This window comes from Pseudoliparis swirei, chromosome 5, assembly GCF_029220125.1.
Source record: "Pseudoliparis swirei isolate HS2019 ecotype Mariana Trench chromosome 5, NWPU_hadal_v1, whole genome shotgun sequence".
Classification (NCBI taxonomy): Eukaryota; Metazoa; Chordata; class Actinopteri; order Perciformes; family Liparidae; genus Pseudoliparis; species Pseudoliparis swirei.
Window position 1 is genome coordinate 2,376,004 of NC_079392.1, and position 22,178 is coordinate 2,398,181.

The 22,178-nt window shown below is 45.8% G+C and overlaps 1 protein-coding gene across 4 annotated transcripts; it reads right to left on the reverse strand.

Moving 5' to 3' along the window:
- Window positions 1-80: 80 nt before the first annotated feature.
- Window positions 81-15,112, reverse strand: crb1 (crumbs cell polarity complex component 1). Of its 4 annotated transcripts, XM_056413975.1 has the most exons (10): window positions 14,925-15,111; window positions 13,391-14,332; window positions 11,403-11,974; window positions 10,491-10,656; window positions 8,733-9,657; window positions 7,396-7,440; window positions 7,117-7,272; window positions 5,438-5,560; window positions 5,032-5,158; window positions 81-1,244 (listed from the first exon to the last, which is right to left on the reverse strand). In XM_056413975.1, the coding sequence occupies exons 1-10, from the start codon at window positions 14,974-14,976 to the stop codon at window positions 1,026-1,028; spliced, it is 3,327 nt and encodes a 1,108-aa protein (XP_056269950.1). In that variant the 5' UTR covers window positions 14,977-15,111; the 3' UTR covers window positions 81-1,025. The 4 variants fall into 4 exon arrangements, with proteins under 4 accessions (XP_056269950.1, XP_056269951.1, XP_056269953.1 ...); XM_056413976.1 differs by lacking the exon at window positions 7,117-7,272 and having other exon boundaries at window positions 14,925-15,110; XM_056413978.1 differs by lacking the exons at window positions 81-1,244; window positions 5,032-5,158 and having other exon boundaries at window positions 5,468-5,560; window positions 7,107-7,272; window positions 14,925-15,112.
- Window positions 15,113-22,178: the final 7,066 nt, after the last annotated feature.

The window sequence follows — 22,178 nt, forward strand, 5'->3', positions numbered from 1 at the left end:
ACCGACGCTCCTCCTCTCTCACAGCACCACATTCTTTCCTTTGATAATTAACTCCATTAAATAACTTTAGTTAAACACAATTAAACGTAGAAATTAAATTCACAGTTTTAAACGTACAATAAACAATTAAAATGATGTATACACGTAAAAAGACATTCAAAAAGGTTCTGGTTTCTAACATGTACAAGTCAGACTAGAACAGCTTATCCTGAAACCTGTCAAGTATTAATATTCTTAATATTATTATTAATAGTATTAATATTATTATTATTATTCATGTTATTAATATTATGATTAATAATAGTATTATTAAAAGTATTAATATTATTCACATCATTATTACAATTAATATTACTCATATTATTATTCATATTATTATTCTGTTAGTATTGAGCAACAGTTCAGTAGAAATATGTTCAAAAATAATTCAACTCTGACGTGTAACACTAATAACTAGGAAGGTGTTAGAGTTCATTCACTCAGATGGAAGTTTATGAATCTAAAGTATTAATCTGTCGTATTCCATCATCTCATTCAGAGAACAAAGTAAACTCAGTGGATTCTAGTCTTTTATCTTCTTTCCGGTCTAAAAGTCTCTGAAACGCGTTTATAATGATTCATAAATAAATGAAACACCTGAGCACCAAGGTGTGTATCCCTCCTCGGCTGAAAGTAGTCCCCGACAAGTCACTGAGGGAGTCACCGAGCCTCATCTCCTCCTCAGCCTCAATAACATCTTTTGCTTGTTTGTTTGTTGACACATTGTTTCCGTGGCAACGAGACACACCCGGGACGTACTGTCCCTTTAAATGAAAAAAAACCCGCTCTGCCTGGCTCTGATGAGGATTCAACGCGATGTTCTTCTGAGTCTCGACCCCGACCCACGGGGACCGGACCACGGCCTGGTGGGCTGATATCAGAGTGCATGCTGGGTAGTGAAGCCAGGAGGACGGGTGGAGCTCTGGATGTGGAGAGGAAGACTGTTGGCTGCTCTTCTTCTTCCGCATTAACCCCTTCCCCGCCGCTCATATGAGCCGCTCCACGGGCGGCGGCCGGGCGACGCTCCACATCTCCACCCGGGAGCCCTCCTTCTCCTGCCGGCTGGGGCTGTAGGCGCCGCGCGTGGCCCGGCGGCTCAGCGCCGCCACCAGGCCGACGGAGGCGAGCGCGAGGGCCAGCAGCAGGGCGGCGGACGCCAGGCCGACGGCCAGCAAGAGGTCGGAGGTCAAACCCTCAGAGGTCAACTGGAGGGAGAGCGAGAGAGGCATATTTTAGTTTTGTTGTTGTTGAAAGAACATCGTTTTATTTCTGTCTCTCACACACACACACACACCCCCACGTGAGCTGCCGCCGTGCTGATGGATGTGTTTCCCAGCTCAGCAGGTGGGTTGAGACCACCAGGAGCCTGGAGTTGCCTCAGAGTGAGACCTCCCTCAGAGTGAAACCTCCCTCAGAGTGAGACCTCCCTCAGAGTGAAACCTCCCTCCTCCGTCTGCCGCCTCTCTCTCTCTTGCAGTTTCTTGGCGGCGAGACGCCGATAAAAACGGACGCAGTGCCAAGCCGGATGGAGCACGCGCCGTCTGTGGACACACACACACACACACACACACACACACACACACACACACACACACACACACACACACACACACACACACACACACACACACACACACACACACACACACACACACACACACACACACACACACACAGCTGGTGCATCCCTCCCCTGCACAGAGTTGGACCTCTTAGTGGAGCTTCCAGAGTGTCAACGCTCATTAACCGGCAGCAGATGCTCACCTCAGTCGTGGCCGTCATGGTGGTAGTCGTGACAACGGCTGTGAGCATCACTCCATTACACTTATTATAAGTCTCACACACACACACACACACACTCCATCGCTCCGTCACCAGAGCCTCTCGCTGAGCTTGTCAGGTCACACGAGAAAAAAAATCTCAGAAGTCAGCAAACTTTACACCGAGCAATCACCGCGGCAACGTAATCCTCACAAAAAAATACAACCGTCCGTATCCCGAGGCAAAAAATAACTCCTCTTTCCCCCCCCCTCCTCCTCCTCCTCTTCTTCCTCCTCTTCCTCCTCGCCGCCGCCGGCTTTGTTGACTCCTGGAAAGTGCTCACCTGTCACTGCAGCACAGTGGGCTGTCAGGTGAGCGTGACACCAGCGAGCCGGAGCCGCCTGAAGCCGGGAACCCGCCATCAGTCACACACACACACACACACACACACAGATGTCTAGCTAACCAGTCTCTGAGGTACGAGGGAAGGCCGCCCCGAAGCCTTCGGCTGGGAGCCGCCACACACACGGAGACGGCAGCTTCCTCGCTGTCAGCACTATCAACCCGCTCCGTGTGTGTGTGTGTGTGTGTGTGTAGCTGCCTGCCAGATAAGCTGCTCTCATACGTTTGTGTGAAGCAGACCAAACTCGTGTGAAGGCCACCAGCTCTCTGCTGAAGCTGCACTTCAGCTCCAGAAGCTCCCGTTTCCGCTGGCGAGGCTCGTCGCCTCTCAGAGGACGGACGCATCACACGGCGAGGAACCGACCCCCCCCCCTCATGCCATGAGGGCTACCTGTGCTTTGCATACATACACACACACAGGCCGAAAAATACTAAAGTGTTGTACAAACATACGAGGAGGGAGGAGGTCAGGAGGTCAGAGACGTCCTGACAGGAGCTGCAACATGCTGAGTCATGGTTTATTCATCTCTCTTCAGATGGACCTCCTCATGTGATCCGGCTCAAGAGGACCAGGGACTAAAGTTTATTTAAATAGACGGTTAGACCGTGAGGGACATGTTGTGTTCCGAGCTCCATTTGAACCTCTCCTTCCAATGGGAGCGTTCTGATTGGTTCTCAGTCGGGGAGGCGTAACCAGCGGTAACCGCCACGGGACGTCAGTGGAGAGCAGCGGCCGCCACGTTCACGTGCAACAACGTGCACGGATCTCAACTAGCAACCCACATACACACGGAAACATGGAGGGGCCATCTGGAACCAAAGATGGTTCTTCAGAGTGTTGCCAGAGAAGAACCATATCTGGTTCCTTAAAGAACCTTTCAAACCTGGGTTCTCTTAACCCTTGTGTTGCCTTAGGGTCATTTTGACCCGAATCAATATTACACCCTCCCCCCGCCTTTGGGTCATTTTGACCCGATTCAATGTTTCACCCTCCTGTTACCTTTATATTTACTAACATATTTTACCCTTTGGGTTCAATTTGATGCCAGCAATTAAAACCTCCAGAAAATTATTAGAATTAATATTGTTTTCCAAGTTTAAGTGTGAGGCACTTTATGTTTGTTTGTTGACTACCGAAAGAACACCGACATTAAACATTGAATGGGGTCAAATTAATCCTAAAGCGGGGGGAGGGTGTAATATTGATTCAGGTCAAAATGACCCTATGGCAACACAAGGGTTAAGAACCATGTCCTTGAAGAGTTCATCAAAGAACCTATAAATGTGCCTCAAAGAACCTTAAAAATGGTTCAATAAGGCACCATTTATGGTTCCACAAAGAACCTTAAAAAAGGGTTCTTTAAGGCACCGTTTCTGGTTCCTCAAAGAACCTTTAAAAAGGGTTCTTTAAGGCACCGTTTATGGTTCCTCAAATAACCTTTCAAACCAGGGTTCTTTAGAGAACCATGTCCTTAAAGAGTTCTTCAAAGAACCTTCAAATGGTTCTTTAAGGAACCCTCAACACTGACCGACCTCCCACCAGCAGCTCCGTGTGTCTGGCTCTGGGTGGATGAACTCGGGTTATTCTGGGATGTCCTCACACTACATCTTGTTAGGAGAGATCAAGTGTCCGGTGTCACGGCAACCACCTGACTACGCACACACACACACACACGCACACACAGTCAGGGAACCAATGGGAGGAGCCGTGGAGCGGTTCACCTAGGATGAGGTCACAGAGGAGGAGACACATGAAGATGGACAGAGGACAGAAGACGGACGAAGGCTGAGCCGAAGTGTTTAATGTGACAACAAAGACAAGAGGACAGAACATGATGAAGGACAGACAACACGCTAAAAACATGTTAGACACGTTGAACACGGATGATGACGTCATCACAATGAGACTGAAAGACAATCAAGCTGCTGATTGGTTCACGGTTATGAAACGTTGGTCAGAGACAGACAGTCACAGCTCTTCTGGCTCTTTTTTGACATGTTTATATATATACATGTATATATATAGATATGTATATATATATATACACATGTATAGATATATATGTATATATACACATGTATATATATATACACATATATACACATGTATAGATATGTATATCTATACATGTGTATATATATATATACACATGTATATATATATATACATATATACACATGTATAGATATATATGTATACATGTATATATATCTATACATATATATACATGTACATATATATATATATACATATATAAATATATACGTCTATATATATACATATATATAAATATATATACATATATATATATATATTAATATATATATATACGTAGATATATATTTATATGTATATATATAAATATATACATATATATATTCAAGTGTAGGACTCTTGAGCAGTTTGAGTTTGTTACTTTAGTTTTAACGATAAGTCACAATAATAATAAATAGATGACTTGACAATTAACTTTAGATAAAGTCTCATTTGTGTGTGTTGGTTTTGGGAGATATCTACGAATAGCGACTTAAATAAGTGAAATAAAGTGATTAATATAGTAAATTACAAAAAGGTTCTGATGACTAAATCGAGAATAAAATAGTTTTAAGGCACACTCAGTCGTCCCCGCCCCCCCAGTCCACCTCGGGCTCGTCGTCCAGCCTCAGGATGAGGTATGATAAACACACACACACACACACACGTGCTCAGTCGTCCCCGCCCCCCCAGTCCACCTCGGGCTCGTCGTCCAGCCTCAGGATGAGGTAGGACAGCAGCTGGAACAGGTTCTGCCACAGCAGCACGGCGGCGTAGAAGTAAACGTCGCTTACGTCCGTCTGGCAGGCGGCGCCCGTGAAGCTGAGGTCGCACACGCACACGAAGCCCGCCACCACGTTACGGCAGGACCCGCCGTTCAGGCACGGGCTGGACTGGCACTCGTCCACCTCCTGCTCACACCTGGGGGGACAGGGGTCACAGGTCAACACAGGGGTCAAAGGTCGACACAGAGGTCAACACAGAGGTCACAGTTCAACACAGAGGTCACAGGTTGACACAGAGGTCACAGGTCAACACAGAGGTCACACAGAGGTCACAGGTCAGGGAGGTGACCACTTAGCGGTATACAGTGAAAAAGAAGGAGAAAAAGGCTCCGGGAGCTCTGGAGGAATCCAAGCTCAAAGAATTACAGGAGGAGGAGGAGGAGGAGGAGGTGAACATAGCATAACGTGCTGTTACCGGTGTCCCGTGAAGCCGGGGGGGCAGTCACACTGAAGCTCTCTGTCGGTGCAGTTCCCTCCGTTGAAGCAGGTGTAGTTCCTGATGTCATCACCGCACACAGAGACAGGAAGTCTAGGACGCCTGGTCACAGGAGACAGGAGGCAGGAGACAGGAGACAGGAGAGAGGAGGCAGGAGAGAGGAGAGAGGAGACAGGAGACAGGAGAGAGGAGACAGGAGGGAGGAGACAGGAGAGAGGAGAGAGGAGACAGGAGACAGGAGAGAGGAGACAGGAGAGAGAAGAGGAGACAGGAGAGAGGAGACAGGAGAGAGGAGAGGAGACAGGAGAGAGGAGACAGGAGAGGAGACAGGAGAGAGGAGACAGGAGAGAGGAGAGAGGAGACAGGAGAGGAGACAGGAGAGAGGAGACAGGAGAGGAGACAGGAGACAGGAGAGAGGAGACAGGAGAGAGGAGACAGGAGACAGGAGAGGAGACAGGAGAGGAGACAGGAGAGAGGAGACAGGAGACAGGAGAGGAGACAGGAGAGGAGACAGGAGACATGAGAGGAGACATGAGACAGGAGAGAGGAGACAGGAGAGAGGAGACAGGAGACAGGAGAGAGGAGACAGGAGAGAGGAGACAGGAGACAGGAGACAGGAGAGAGGAGACAGGAGAGGAGACAGGAGAGAGGAGACAGGAGACAGGAGAGAGAGGAGACAGGAGACAGGAGAGAGGAGACAGGAGAGAGGAGACAGGAGACAGGAGAGAGGAGACAGGAGACAGGAGAGAGGAGACAGGAGACAGGAGAGAGGAGACAGGAGAGAGACAGGAGACAGGAGAGGAGACAGGAGACAGGAGAGAGGAGACAGGAGACAGGAGAGAGGAGACAGGAGAGAGGAGACAGGAGAGAGGAGACAGGAGACAGGAGAGAGGAGACAGGAGACAGGAGAGAGGAGACAGGAGAGAGGAGACAGGAGACAGGAGACAGGAGAGAGGAGACAGGAGAGAGGAGACAGGAGAGAGGAGACAGGAGACAGGAGACAGGAGACAGGAGAGAGGAGACAGGAGACAGGAGAGAGGAGACAGGAGACAGGAGAGAGGAGGAGAGAGGAGACAGGAGAGAGGAGACAGGAGACAGGAGAGAGGAGACAGGAGACAGGAGAGAGGAGACAGGAGACAGGAGAGAGGAGACAGGAGACAGGAGAGGAGACAGGAGACAGGAGAGAGGAGACAGGAGAGAGGAGACAGGAGAGAGGAGACAGGAGACAGGAGAGAGGAGACAGGAGACAGGAGAGAGGAGACAGGAGAGAGGAGACAGGTAAGAGGGTTATTACACCTGTTGGTTGAGTTTAAAGCACCAGAGGTAATGAGGCGTTCAGGGGCTCACAGGCAGCAGAGCTTCATTTTATTATGTCTGCTGCACACAGAAAAATAAAATAAAGGTTCTTAAACGGTTAAAAGGTTCTTTCGAGAACCATAAACGGTGCCTTAAAGAACCATGTTCTGAAGGTTCTCTGAGGAACTCTTTAAGGAAACAGCTTAACGTTCTGTGTGTGAAGCAGAAGGATCGGCCAATCAGGAGCTGTGTGGAGACCCAGAGGCTGGAGAACCTTCAGGTGAATCACCTGAAGGTTCTCCAGCAGGACGTCCAATCACACGCTCAGGAAGGAAGAAGACAATCATTTAACCTTCTGTGACCTTCTGTGACCTTGTGTGACCTTGTGTGACCTTGTGTGACCTTGTGTGACCTTGTGTGACCTTGTGTGACCTCCTGAGCGCCTCGTGTTCCAGCACTTGAAGCTGTTGTCACTCAACCCTCTAGATCTCTCACCGCCGTTTAATATTAGCTTTGCTCTGAGTTTTAGTTGCACACAGACAAACAAACAAAAACAAAAAAACACACAAGACATGTGAGGGATGAACATCCAACAACACACACACACACACACACAGACACACACACACACAAAGACTTACACGTTTCTGACAACGATGTACCACGGAACCTCTTCAATGCGTTCACTGGAGGAGAGAAGAAGAAAAACAAGAGAAGAAGAAGAAGGAGGAGGAGGAGGAGGAGGAGGAGGAGAAGTCATTGTGATGGATTCTTTGGTCTGAGCGGTTTCTCCTCTGTAGAAAGAGGTCTCTGCGCGGCGTCGTGTTTACAGGGTAAACGCCGCGAGGCGTTCGCTTCCCGTCGGCTTTCTGAGCTCTCTGAGCTCTCCGAGGCAAACGGGAGATGACAGAGAAGCAGAGAGGTGGCGCAGCGAGACGACGCCTCACTCTGAGGCCTTTTCCCTCTTCTGGCTGACACCAGAATAGAAACGCGACATCTGAGGCGTCGAGACCCGGCGCAGAGGAAGTGGAACGTTTACGCGGAGGGACTCCACTGAGCTGCGCGGTTCTTCTTCATGCAAATTGGAGCATTTATTTATGTATTTTGTGTATTTACTCAGAACCCGAGCTCCAGAAACTCTGAGCAGAAGAGAAAAGTTTTTCTTCAGAGCAGAAAATATATTTAACTGACAATATTTAACCTTCAAATGAACATCTTTTTACCCTTGAGGTTATTTAAACCTCCAGAAAGTTATTATAATTCAAATGATATCCCAAAGTTTAAGTGACAGGTACTTTATGTGTGTTTGTTAAATAGCCATTTAAATAAATAAAAAAGGGTTTAAAGGGCTGCTGTGCAAACTTGTACATGTCGGCCATGTTGTGTGATTAATATCGTCATGGTAACCAAATTCCCCACGTCATGTGTGAACTATCAGCTATGGCTTTGTTAAGGCCCTAAAGCTTTAGAAAATTATAACATGGCATCAAGGAGCATGTCTACATTTTATTAAATAAAAAAATTAATAAAAAATAAGAATATACAGTATATATATATATATAAATTGTATATATATTCTTATTTTTAATTTAATTTTTAATTTTTATTTGTATTAATTTATATATATATATATATAAATTATATATTTTTTTTTTTTATTATTTCTTTTTATTGAATGAAATAAAAATCTAAAAATAACAATATAAATTATATATATATATATATTCTTCTTTTTTTCTTTTTTCTTTAATTTTTAATGTTTATGTTTTTTAAGGACCTTTGTATACGTTCAATGTGTACATATCTTCGAAAACCAATGAAAGATTTGATCCCACAAAAAAAAAATCATTAAAAACAACTGTGTAAATTAGAAAAACATGTTAATCGTATATTTGAGACGTTAATCATCGAATGAGGTCAAATGGACCCTGGAGGGTTAACACAAGCCTCTGCCTCATGCCACTGCATCTGAACTCACATGCACAGGGAGCCGGTGTAGTTCTCGGGGCAGAGGCAGGCGTAGCGGTCCGGCCCGTGCAGACAGGTTCCCCCGTGGGCGCACCGGTGGTTCTCGCACACGTCCACCTGGCGGTCGCAGGCCTCGCCGGCGTAGCCCGGCGCGCAGCGGCACTCGTAGCCGGCGCCGCTCACGCTGCAGTTCCCGTGAGCGCAGGGACTCGAGGCGCAGCCGTCGGTGAGGAAGCTGCAGCGCCGGCCCTCCCAGCCCTCGGCGCAGCGGCAGTCGTAAGCGTTGAAGAGGTCCCGGCACGCCCCTCCGTTCAGGCAGGGGTCCGGCTGGCACACGGGGCCCCCGGCGCAGCCCGGGAGCGCCGGGCCACCCGACGTCTGTGTGAACTGCTCCTCCTGCGGCCGCGGGAGGTTCACGGAGGAGGAGCCGAGGTACGGCAGGGCGACGCCGCCCAGCTCCACGGTGCCCAGGCAGCCGGCGAGGGGCCGGCCGGCGTCGGGGGCCAGGCCCCCGAGGAAGATGTCCACGCCCCGCCTGAGGAAGTTCAGGCTGCCCCCTGGGCTCCCGGACGTGTCCTCTATCTCTTCGTCCAGCACCAGAGTCCAGCGGGAGGCCGCCGCCCACGGCGCCGCCATGAACAGGTGCACGCTGTGCCACTCGCCGTCGCTCACGCTCGTCCTGCTGCTGAGGCTGAGCCTGGACACGCCCGGCCCCTCCCCCTCCTCTCCAGCGGGACCGTGCAGCTCCATGAAGAGGAGGCCTCCCTGGACGGAGAGCGTGATGAAGGCGGCGTCCTTCTCGGCGTGCAGGATGCCGGCGTTGCGCTGGCGCGTGCGGAGCTCCAGGGAGACGCCGGTGAGGTTACGGGCGATGTGGCCGTTTCCCCGGAACGTCAACACGGTGCTGTCGTTCAGGAAGGTTGCATTAGAGTAACCTGGGAGAACGGAGAGAAAATATAGGTGATATATTTACACCTACAGGGTTCATACACATGTTGACCAATGACCTTTCCATGACCTTTCTAGGACTTTTCCATGACCTTTCCATGACCTTTGCCTGACTCATCCATGACCTTTCCCTGACTCAACCATGACCTTTCCATGACTCATCCATGACCTTTCCCTGACCTTTCCCTGACCTTTCCATGACCTTTCCATGACTCATCCATGACCTTTCCCTGACCTTTCCCTGACTCATCCATGACCTTTCCCTGACCTTTGCCTGACTCATCCATGACCTTTCCCTGACCTTTGCCTGACTCATCCATGACCTTTGCCTGACTCATCCATGACCTTTCCCTGACTCATCCATGACCTTTCCCTGACCTTTCCCTGACTCATCCATGACCTTTCCATGACCTTTCCATGACTCATCCATGACCTTTCCAGGACTTTAAACTAAATTTTCATGGCCAAACATTTTATGAAATCTCCGTGTATACATGAGTATAAAACCTTAAATAAAACACAAATGAATGAGAGATAATAGTTTAATTAAAATAATAAATAATAATATAAAAGTGTATTCTTTTAACATATGAATAAAACATAATTTCCATGACTTTTCCAAAACGATTGCTGCCACTGTGAAGTCATTATAAGTAGAAAATATCTAAAAAATAATGACTTAAATTATGATAAACTTTCTTCTTATTTGGTGATATTAAGTCAACATTATTGAGAACGTTTCTTATCATTTTTAAACCACTAAAATCATTGAGATGCTAACTTGTTATTTTTGAGATAATCAATCCTGATAATAACGTACACTCGTAGCCCCGGGTCAGCGTCCTGCACTCTGCGCCCGCGGCGCACGGCGTGAGCTCGCACCACCTCACGTCCCCACAGCGCCGCCCTGCTGTCTGGGGGGGGCAGGCGCACGTGAAGTCGTCCCACACGGAGTAGCACACGCCGCCGTTGAGACACGGGTTGCTCTGAGGAGGGAACGCGGACGCCAGATGATATCTCCCGTCCTCACGCGGAACATGAGACGTACGACTTTATTGTAAAATAATAAAGACAACGAACAGAGTTAAAGCAACGTGACGGCAGACTGTGTGCAATGTTGTGTTCAATGCATGAGTGTAAATATGATGAGAGATGTTTGTAAGTTTACTGTAGAAAAGGCTAAAAAAGGGATGAAAAGAAGTAAAGTAAAAATAATATATGTATATATATAATATATACATATATTATATATATATATACATATATTATATATATATATTATTTTAAAATATTTTTAAAATATTTATTTTATTTATTTTTAAACGTACAATATATATGGAAGATATATGTGGATATATATATATACATATATTTATATATATATTATTTTTTAATATTAAAAAAAATATTTACTTGATTTATTTTTAAATGTACAATGTATATGGAAGATGTATGTGGATATATTTACACATATATTTATATTTAGATATATATTATTTTCCTTTCTTTTATATACATTTTCTGATTTATTTGATTATAATAATTTAGGATAGGAATATATAAGCATTTTTTGCTTATACCTTTTCAGTCTTTCTGTTTTTTATATTATATAGAATAATATTGTATTGTATTGCAATGATTGACTGAATAAAAATACACAACAACAACAACTTGTATCTGAATGACGTCATGAGTGAGGTTAAGCGTTAACCAATCAGAGTGCTCTACTCACGCCACAGGCATTGTCCCCTGAACACCCCGCGGTCACGTTCTCCCTGAGCTCCAGAGGGTACGACCTGACTGCGGCGTCCAGCCCGAAGAACTGCAGCCGCCTGTCGTTGACCCTCAGGTCCTGAATGCATCCTTTGAAATACCCCCCGTACGGCGAGGTGGTCCGGCTCTCCTCCAGACCCCCCACGTACACCGCGTGTCCCGCTCGGACGCCGACGACCTCGGCGACCTCCGCCTCGGCGACCTCCGCCTCGGCCTGTTTCCGGGCCGCCACGTGCAGAGACAAGCGGTGCCGCGCCGCCTCCACGCTCACAAAGTGGACTTCCCCGTCGTCGACGGCGCTCTCCGCCTTCAGAGTCTTGAGATCGTTCAGCCGGACCGCGACCTTGCCGTCCTCCAGCCACATGTGCAGGTAGCGGCCGCCGCCGCCGTCGGCGAGCGCCAGGAGGAGGCCGCGGCGCCGCCTCGTACGCAGGAACAGGGAGATGGAGAAGCCCGCCGCCAGGTCGTCGGTGACGGCGAACGCCGCGTAGCTGCGAGCGTCGTCGCTGCCGAAGCGAGCCGGCACGTGCTCTGTGGAAAAAGATAAAGAAACGTGAATAAGACAAAACACGAGAGGTTTTAGGTGGAATAGAAAAGTGACACGTATGTTCAAAGTGTTTCATAGCTCTAGAACACAGGTGTCAACACAAGGCCCGCGGGCCAAACGCGGCCCGCCACGTCATTTTATGTGGCCCCTGATGGTCAAATTGAAAAAGAATATCCCGTGCTTTTATTTTGAAGGCTTCAAATCAAATAGATTTATGTTATAATATGAGAGAAATGTTCTCATGTACAATATTTTACACTCAAATAAATAATAGTATTATTAGAGTTATTTAACAATTTGCTCTGGAGTAGTTTATACATGTATGTTTCAGGTACACTGGCCCTTTAAGAGGCGGCCATGATGCTGATGAGGCCCAAGCTAACGCTAGCATGTGACATAACAAAGAGAGCCTCTTACACACCTGTGAGACTAAAACTAACACTGTTTATTTAAAGAGGACTCACAGTGTATGACCACAGTTCACGACTTTATTATTATTATTTAGATTTGGGTGTTTTGGTATTTAGTATTTAAGGCCTCGACTCTTTCCTCGCGTGTTCTGTGTGTTTCCAGAATATAATCCATCATCTCCGTAATCCATCAGGTAAGAGTATCGGTGGCTTCTGACCGGCCTCTTTGTCTCCGCTCCTGACCTCCTGCTGCACTGACGACGATATGTCATCACCCACTTAGGGGACTCGATTAATCCGTTTTTGTTTTTTTTTTAAAGTCAAATTTTTTGTATTTGATGATTATCGATCCCAAACTGTACTTTTTTTGTTGTTGGTGTCAGTGGAAAAATAATCCATCTAATAATACGAGTTTGTCTCTGTCTCTTGTTCCCATGTAAAGCGTCTTTGTGTATTCAGAAAAGCGCAATATAAATTTGAATTTGTATTATTATTATTATTATTATTAAAAACACACAATTCACAACCTCGGCCCTCGTACCGTTATTTTTTTTATTTTGGTTCTCACCATTTTCATCTTTCTTGTTTTTGCTGTTGCTTCGTTTGTTTATCTTGAAATTCTATTTATTTTTATGGTATAGATTTTAGGATGTTTTAATCATGTGATACAACGTGTCTTTGAGTATTTTTGAAAAGCACATATGGAACAATACGTTATATATATATAAATATATATTTTGTTATATATATATATACATATATTTATATATATAAATATATGTATATATATATTTATATATATGAACGTTATATATATTATTTTTTATAAATATATTGATATATATATGTATATATATATTATTATTTTTATACATTATTAATATTCTTATTCTTATTCTTATTATGTTTATGTAAAGTGCCTTGAGTACCTTTAAAGGCGCTATTGAAATAAAGTGTATTATAAATATTAATGACTGTCTGTTAACGTACCCTCCTCACAGTCCGGCCCCTCGTACGGCCTCGGGCATCGGCACCGGTAGCTCTGCCACAGGTTGACACACTGCCCTGAGTTTTGGCAAGGCACGTCGAGGCAGCGGTCCCTGTGGCTGCAGCCCGGCGTCACGTTGACGGCCGAGTCGCTCCTCCAGGCCTCGGGGACGACCAGCTGCCAGTCCACCAACACGTCCCGCATGCAGCCGATGAACGCCGGGAGAGGGGAGTCCTGAGGCGCTCCTCCTCCTCCTCCTCCGCCGATGAAGGTGTCCTGAGGAGGAGACTCCAGCCGGGCCGAGGGGCTCTGGACCGGCGCCACCTGGTGGCACGACTGGTTCCCGCAGCTCCCGGCATCACCCAGCAGGCTCAGGCTGAGCACCCCCCTCTGGAGCACAGCCTCCACAGAGTGCCACTCTCCATCCGTGACGTTGTGCGGGAGCTCCAGGACCTGGTTTTGGGCGGAGACCTCCTCCATCCTCAGCGAGAGGCGGAGCTTCCCCCGGTCCAGCTCCAGAGTCAGCAGCAGCCCCCCCGCCCCCCCGCCGCCGCCGCTCCTCTGGAACACCAGCGCTCTGGGCACGGTGGTCCTGAAGCTGAGCGTGACGTTGCAGGACTCCCCGGTGTCCACCGGGGGGCTCCGCAGCAGCAGGTAGCCGCTGCGCTCAAAGGAGAAGGTGGTGGGGGTCCCGCAGAGGGGTCCGGTGTGCCCGGGTGAGCAGGAGCAGGTGTATCCGTGAGTGCCGTCCGACAGGAACGGGGAGCAGGAGCCTCGGTTCTGGCACTCGTGGCCCTCGCAGCCCACGAGCCTCACGCCGCAGCGCTCCCCTCCGTAGAGGACGCCGTCGCGGAGGCAGCGGCACACGGGGCGGCTCTCACAGCGGCCCCCGTTGTGGCAGGGGGCGGAGTCACAGGGGTCCACCAGCTCCTGGCAGAGGGAACCTGTGAGGAGGAACACATATCACTACCATTCAGAGAGTTTAGGGTCACGTAGAAATGTCCTCATTTATCAAAGCACAATTTTCTCCAATAAAGATAACAATAAATGAATCATAACTCTCTACATCATTAATGTGTAGATGACTATTCTCTGGTGTTTAATGGAGTCTCTACAGAGGTGTGTAGAGGCCCATCTTCAGTGTTCTAGTGGTACATTGTGTTATCGCCTTAGAAGACTAGCGGAAGGGTATAAATCACTTGAAACCCTTATTATGTGAGCGCGGCTGAAAACAGTTATGCTGGTGAGAGAAGCTATAAAACTGGCCTTCCTTTGAGCCACAAGAAGAACAACATTAATATTTACTATAAAAATCATTCTGTATAACCTCCTCAATGTCTTGACTATATTTTATATATATATATATATATATATATATATATATCTATATTTTACATAGCACAACACAGTACACTGTAGAAGAATACAGGAACAACAGATGTATTTGTGTAAAACAAAAGATAATCGAACACAGGAATTAAACATATATTACGAAATGATATACTAAATATCTATTTATACATCTTCTGACGTTACCTGATCCAAGCAACAAAATCCCCCAAATCCATGGTGCGGGTGTCCACATCATGCCGCCACTTGTTCCCCCAGGATAGCCTCGAACGCGTCTCCCTGCACCATGTTACTGTGTGTGTGTGTGTGTGTGTGTGTGTGTGTGGACGCCATCCCAGTGGAGCTCTGCTGTGTTTTCTCTCCAACGACGTGGGGCTGAGTGTCTCCGGTCAGGAGGCCGGCAAAGCCAGATCCCGAGGATTAAACTAAAGCTATTTACCTCCTCGCCGAGGAGCCGCTGGCACACGGTCAGCTTAGAGACTCAGCAGCTCTCCGTCCCACCGCCCTCACAGCAAGGCTTGTGTTTTATTCTTTTGCAACTGAAGTATAATTTGATGAAACATCGCAACAACAAAGCTCTGTGTCTCTAACATGGATATTTTTAATCTATTTAACATAATTCTCCCTTGTTTTATTTGCTTTGTGTGTGTTGAAGTTGTGAGACTTCTTGTTGCATGTCTTGTTAGCACTTAACTAAGAGGATAATCACTATGTATTGTGTGTGCACCCTTTGGAAAGTGTAAATATTGTACTAACATTGTAATCTTGCGTGTTTAGGTTCATTTTATGACAAAAAAATCTACGAAAAATAGCCTCTTGGCACATTTAAAGAAATGTTTGTATTAATGTAATCTATTCTGATGCACCGAATTATTATTATTATTATTATTTATTCCTTTATCAAATATAACATTTAAAAAAAAAGAAAAAATCCTCTGTGTATTATGTGGAGTATTGTCAATTGTAAATAGCATCTTTCATCTATTAAAGAAAATGGCGGGTGCACCCTTCTAGTTCTGTACATAGCAAAGCATTCCCATTTCTAATTTACCCATCATGCACCCTGCTATTGCTCCAGTCAGACACCCATTCCCTTGATCAGGCGTCCGACTGCACACACTGTGAGATCTTGGTGTGTAAGACACATCGGGACGGATTACCCGTGGACCCTGGAGGACAGCTGCAGACGTAGCCCGCCGCGCGCCGCTGGTCGTAGCGTTCGGGGAGCAGCGGCTCGCTGCCGTACAGACGCCGCCACGACCTCTCGATGCAGCGGCCTCCGTGCAGACACGGGCCGCTGGCACACTCGTTGACGTCCACTTCGCACTGGCGCCCCTCGAACCCTGGAACCAAGAGGTCAGGGGGTGATAACACAAGCGATTGGAAACAAATAGATTATTAATTGTAAATGTAGATTTCATGCATTTTTATGATTACACGTGTCTTCTGAGGCTGCAGCAGAAAGCCTGTGATACCCGAACATAAGAAAATATAATACAAGAAGGGGCTCCATGTACCTGGCCAGCAGTCACAGCTGTAGTTCCCCTGGTTGGCCTGACAGGTGGCGCTGTTGAGGCAGGGATCAGACAGGCACGGCGCCGGCGTCTCACACAGTCTGCCAGTGAAGGCCGTGAGAGAGCAGTCACAGCTGAAGCTGAGACCATCAACAGGGTCAACATCTTTTTTTAAACAGCAATTTTGCTTTAAATAAACTTTGTGTAGCACCCTGAAATATGTTATGTCATATAACTTACCGATTTAATACAACTGTGTCCATTTCTGATAATTTACTTTAAATGTGTGTTTAAGATCATTCATGTGTTGTTCCTATATTTGAAAGCGTTGATCACCTGTGTGCATACTAACTGTGAAGGGAGGGAAGTGCTTGTTGTCCCTTTGGAAGAGAGCGCTGTCTCTTTTAGAGAGGGGCGCTGTCTCTTTAAGAGAGAGGCATTGTCTCTTTAAGAGAGAGGCGTTGTCTCTTTAAGAGAGGGGAGCTGCCTCTTTTCTTAGGGTCCAACATTTGCAAAAGCTTAAAAACATTCTTATTTCCACGTACCCGTTCTCGGCGTCACATGGCGCCTGTTGAGGGCAACCGTCGTCGCGCACCGGGCGCCTCGGAAACCGGGCGGGCAGGTGCAGGAGAAGCTGCCGGCGTCGTCACGGCAACTGCCTCCATTGAGACACGGCTGTGATTGTCTCTTTAAGAGAGGGGAGTTGTCTCTTTATGTGAGAGGGGCTGTCTCTTTAATAGAGGGGGGCTTTCTCTTTAATAATAATAATAATAATAATAACATTCAATTTTATATACTTTTCTATACTCTTTTCCTCTGCAGCTTCACACAAAGTGTTTGAATGCATCTCTGAAACACAACAGAACATCTTTATGGAAAAAGAGGAAGAGTAAAACTTACAAGATATGACAGCATGCAGTAAATGAACCATTCAACGGGTGAGCCCCTAAATCTATTGTGCACGTGTTATGATGCTATCAGCTGATTGGTTAATCATCTAATATGTATACAAATAGTTTTGGGAACGTTGAAAAAATTAAATAATGTAAATTATAGATAAAATTAGAATAGAGGTCAATTGCATCCCAATAAGAGATTTAATAAATCATCACATTAGATGTTGTTAGTTTACTACTAAAAATGACCTTAAAATAACTATAAATCATATTGAACTCTTTGAAAATAAGAGTCTGCATGTCATGTAAGCAGCTCTTCAACAACATGGAGGATCTGTGTTTAATTCCACGTTTTAAACATTGATTTTTAAAATCTAAAACCGAGGTAAAACGTTGTCGTTGATTTTCTCCATCAATCTAAAATAGCTCCCGTCCTCAAAGCCCTCTGACTCCCTCTCACCGGTGAACCCGGCGGAGCACCGGCAGGAGAACCGGCCGACCCGGTCCAGGCAGGCGGCCCCGTTCCTGCAGGGCTGCGAGACGCACTCGTCCACGTCGATGTGGCAGCGGGCGCCCTGGAAGCCCGGCACGCAGAAACACGAGTAGCCGTCGGACCGCGCTCTGCATATCGCCCGGTTCTGACACGGGTTGGGAGAGCACCGGTCCACCGGGGCGGGGCGTCCACCTGGAGGAGCACATCACATCACCTGGTCACATGACATCTATTGTTCACCTGGTCACATGACATCTATTGTTCACCTGGTCACATGACATCTATTGTTCACCTGGTCACATGACATCTATTGTTCACCCGGTCACATGACATCTATTGTTCATCTGGTCACATGACATCTATTGTTCATCTGGTCACATGACATCTATTGTTCACCTGGTCACATGACATCTATTGTTCATCTAGTCACATGACATCTATTGTTCACCTGGTCACATGACATCTATTGTTCATCTGGTCGCATGACATCTATTGTTCATCTGGTCCCATGACATCTATTGTTCACCTGGTCACATGACATCTATTGTTCACCCGGTCACATGACATCTATTGTTCACCCGGTCACATGACATCTATTGTTCATCTGGTCACATGACATCTATTGTTCATCTGGTCACATGACATCTATTGTTCATCTGGTCACATGACATCTATTGTTCACCTGGTCACATGACATCTATTGTTCACCTGGTCACATGACATCTATTGTTCACCTGGTCACATGACATCTATTGTTCACCCGGTCACATGACATCTATTGTTCATCTGGTCACATGACATCTATTGTTCATCTGGTCACATGACATCTATTGTTCACCTGGTCACATGACATCTATTGTTCATCTGGTCACATGACATCTATTGTTCACCTGGTCACATGACATCTATTGTTCATCTAGTCACATGACATCTATTGTTCACCTGGTCACATGACATCTATTGTTCATCTGGTCACATGACATCTATTGTTCACCCGGTCACATGACATCTATTGTTCATCTAGTCACATGACATCTATTGTTCACCTAGTCACATGACATCTATTGTTCATCTGGTCACATGACATCTATTGTTCATCTGGTCACATGACATCTATTGTTCACCTGGTCACATGACATCTATTGTTCACCCGGTCACATGACATCTATTGTTCACCTGGTCACATGACATCTATTGTTCATCTGGTCACATGACATCTATTGTTCATCTGGTCACATGACATCTATTGTTCATCTGGTCACATGACATCTATTGTTCATCTGGTCACATGACATCTATTGTTCATCTGGTCACATGACATCTATTGTTCATCTGGTCACATGACATCTATTGTTCACCTGGTCACATGACATCTATTGTTCAACTGGTCACATGACATCTATTGTTCATCTGGTCACATGACATCTATTGTTCACCTGGTCTCATGACATCTATTGTTCACCTGGTCTCATGACATCTATTGTTCACCTGGTCACATGACATCTATTGATCATCTGGTCACATGACATCTATTGTTCATCTGGTCACATGACATCTATTGTTCACCTGGTCACATGACATCTATTGTTCATCTGGTCACATGACATCTATTGTTCACCTGGTCACATGACATCTATTGTTCACCTGGTCACATGACATCTATTGTTCATCTGGTCACATGACATCTATTGTTCATCTGGTCACATGACATCTATTGTTCACCTGGTCACATGACATCTATTGTTCATCTGGTCACATGACATCTATTGTTCATCTGGTCACATGACATCTATTGTTCATCTGGTCACATGACATCTATTGTTCATCTGGTCACATGACATCTATTGTTCACCTGGTCACATGACATCTATTGTTCATCTGGTCACATGACATCTATTGTTCATCTGGTCACATGACATCTATTGTTCACCTGGTCACATGACATCTATTGTTCATCTGGTCACATGACATCTAATGTTCACCTGGTCACATGACATCTATTGTTCATCTGGTCACATGACATATATTGTTCATCTGGTCACATGACATCTATTGTTCACCTGGTCACATGACATCTATTGTTCACCTGGTCACATGACATCTATTGTTCATCTGGTCACATGACATCTATTGTTCATCTGGTCACATGACATCTATTGTTCATCTGGTCACATGACATCTATTGTTCATCTGGTCACATGACATCTATTGTTCATCTGGTCACATGACATCTATTGTTCACCTGGTCACATGACATATATTGTTCATCTGGTCACATGACATCTATTGTTCATCTGGTCACATGACATCTATTGTTCACCTGGTCACATGACATCTATTGTTCATCTGGTCACATGACATCTATTGTTCATCTAGTCACATGACATCTATTGTTCACCTGGTCACATGACATATATTGTTCATCTGGTCACATGACATCTATTGTTCATCTGGTCACATGACATCTATTGTTCACCTGGTCACATGACATCTATTGTTCATCTGGTCACATGACATATATTGGTCATCTGGTCACATGACATCTATTGTTCACCTAGTCACATGACATCTATTGTTCATCTGGTCACATGACATCTATTGTTCACCTGGTCACATGACATCTATTGTTCATCTGGTCACATGACATCTATTGTTCACCTGGTCACATGACATCTATTGTCCATCTGGTCTCATGACATCTATTGTTCATCTGGTCACATGACATCTATTGTTCATCTGGTCACATGACATCTATTGTTCATCTGGTCACATGACATCTATTGTTCATCTGGTCACATGACATCTATTGTTCATCTAGTCACATGACATCTATTGTTCATCTGGTCACATGACATCTATTGTTCATCTGGTCACATGACATCTATTGTTCATCTGGTCACATGACATCTATTGTTCATCTGGTCACATGACATCTATTGTTCATCTGGTCACATGACATCTATTGTTCATCTGGTCACATGACATCTATTGTTCATCTGGTCTCATGACATCTATTGTTCATCTGGTCACATGACATCTATTGTTCATCCGGTCACATGACATCTATTGTTCATCCGGTCACATGACCAGATCCTCCTCTGTTGCTCTCCTGAAGGTTTCTTACTTTTTTTTTTACCCCTGAAGGGTTTTTTCTATTTCTTGGGAGTAGTTCCTGATCCGATGTGAGGTCAAAGGTCAAAGGTCAGGGATGTCTATGTGTACAGATTGTAAAGCCCTCTGAGGATAATTAGTATTTTGTGATATCGGGCTATATTAACTGAATTGAAGTGTTGACTAAAGGTACATGAGTGACTTGTGATGAATCACTTGTGCGTGACCCCGTGGTCCCTAGAGGTCACGCTCGGCCTTTCTGTCGCTTTGATGAAAACAAGCCAGCAGCTGTCGGCGCAACGAGGGCTTCACATGTAAGAGCCTCTCAGGGCGTCATGGCCGACTGCCATGGTAACCAATCACACTGTTTGGCTTCGGCGTTCAATCCGTTTCCATGGTAACTGCATCCTGAAGGTTTTAAAGCATTTACTTCTTCACACTTGACGGTGTGTTTAGATCCTCTCGTGTCTATCGACGCTGCTGCACATCCTAATGAGACGATCAGCACTTCATCCTTAGGGGCCGCAATGAAATACATTATCCTCTTGTGTGACTAAATCATGTGTGTCCTAAAAATATAAATATGTTTGGGTTCTTTGATTTTGACCTTTTTTAATGATCATAAAAATGTATCTTACATTAAAAAAATAATATTATCGCATTTTCGAGGATTCTCATCATTGACTGCGCCTCGTCTTTTATATTTAAACAATAGAAATAAAAACAGAACAGAAAGTTTCCTTAAGGTTCTTTGACACCTTTATCGGTTCTTTGAGAACTCTTTAAGGAAATGGTTCTTTAAAGAACCCTGGTTTGAAAGGTTCTTTGTGGAACCAGAAATGGTGCCTTGAATAACCATGTTTTTAAGGTTCTTTGAGACACCTTTATAGGTTCTTTAAAGAAGTCTTTCACGATTTTAAGAACCCTGGTTTGAAAGGTTCTTTTTGGAATCAGAAATGGTTCTTCTATGGCGTCACTCTGAAGAACCCTTCTCGGTTCCAGATGCTCCTCCATGGTTCTGCGTGTGCTCGACAGCGTCATCATCGTCACCGCGCTGCTCGGGTCGCTTCACGCCGATATGAAAAGAGATGTTCCAACAACACTCGGCCAGATGATGATGATGATGAGGATGATGATGATGATGGCGCGCGCTGATCACGCCTCAAGAGCTCAATCAGGCCGAGTGTAGACGACGGAGAAGTAAAAAAAGAGCAATTACAAGAGTAGCTCCGCCTCCACCCACTCAGCCACCGACCCTCCGTCCTCTGTGGAGGTCGATCGTTCCTCCAGACGGTTTGTGTGTATCTTGGGAAACCATGACAGGTGTTTACTAAATCCAGAGGACTGCAGACGACGGCCTGTTGCCTGTTTGAGACTTAGCCAACCACACGCCACAGCCCCCACACACACACACACACAGCATGTA

Excerpts from the sequence above, each read along its gene's own strand:
- crb1 (XM_056413975.1), bottom strand. The coding sequence starts at position 14,976 with ATGATGTGGACACCCGCACCATGGATTTGGGGGATTTTGTTGCTTGGA. Across the intron at positions 10,657-11,402 it reads CAGGGGACAATGCCTGTGGC|AGCAACCCGTGTCTCAACGG; the intron begins GTGAGTAGAGCA and ends TTCCCTCCTCAG. Across the intron at positions 1,245-5,031 it reads GCGCCGCCTGCCAGACGGAC|TTGACCTCTGAGGGTTTGAC; the intron begins GTAAGCGACGTT and ends CTCTCCCTCCAG.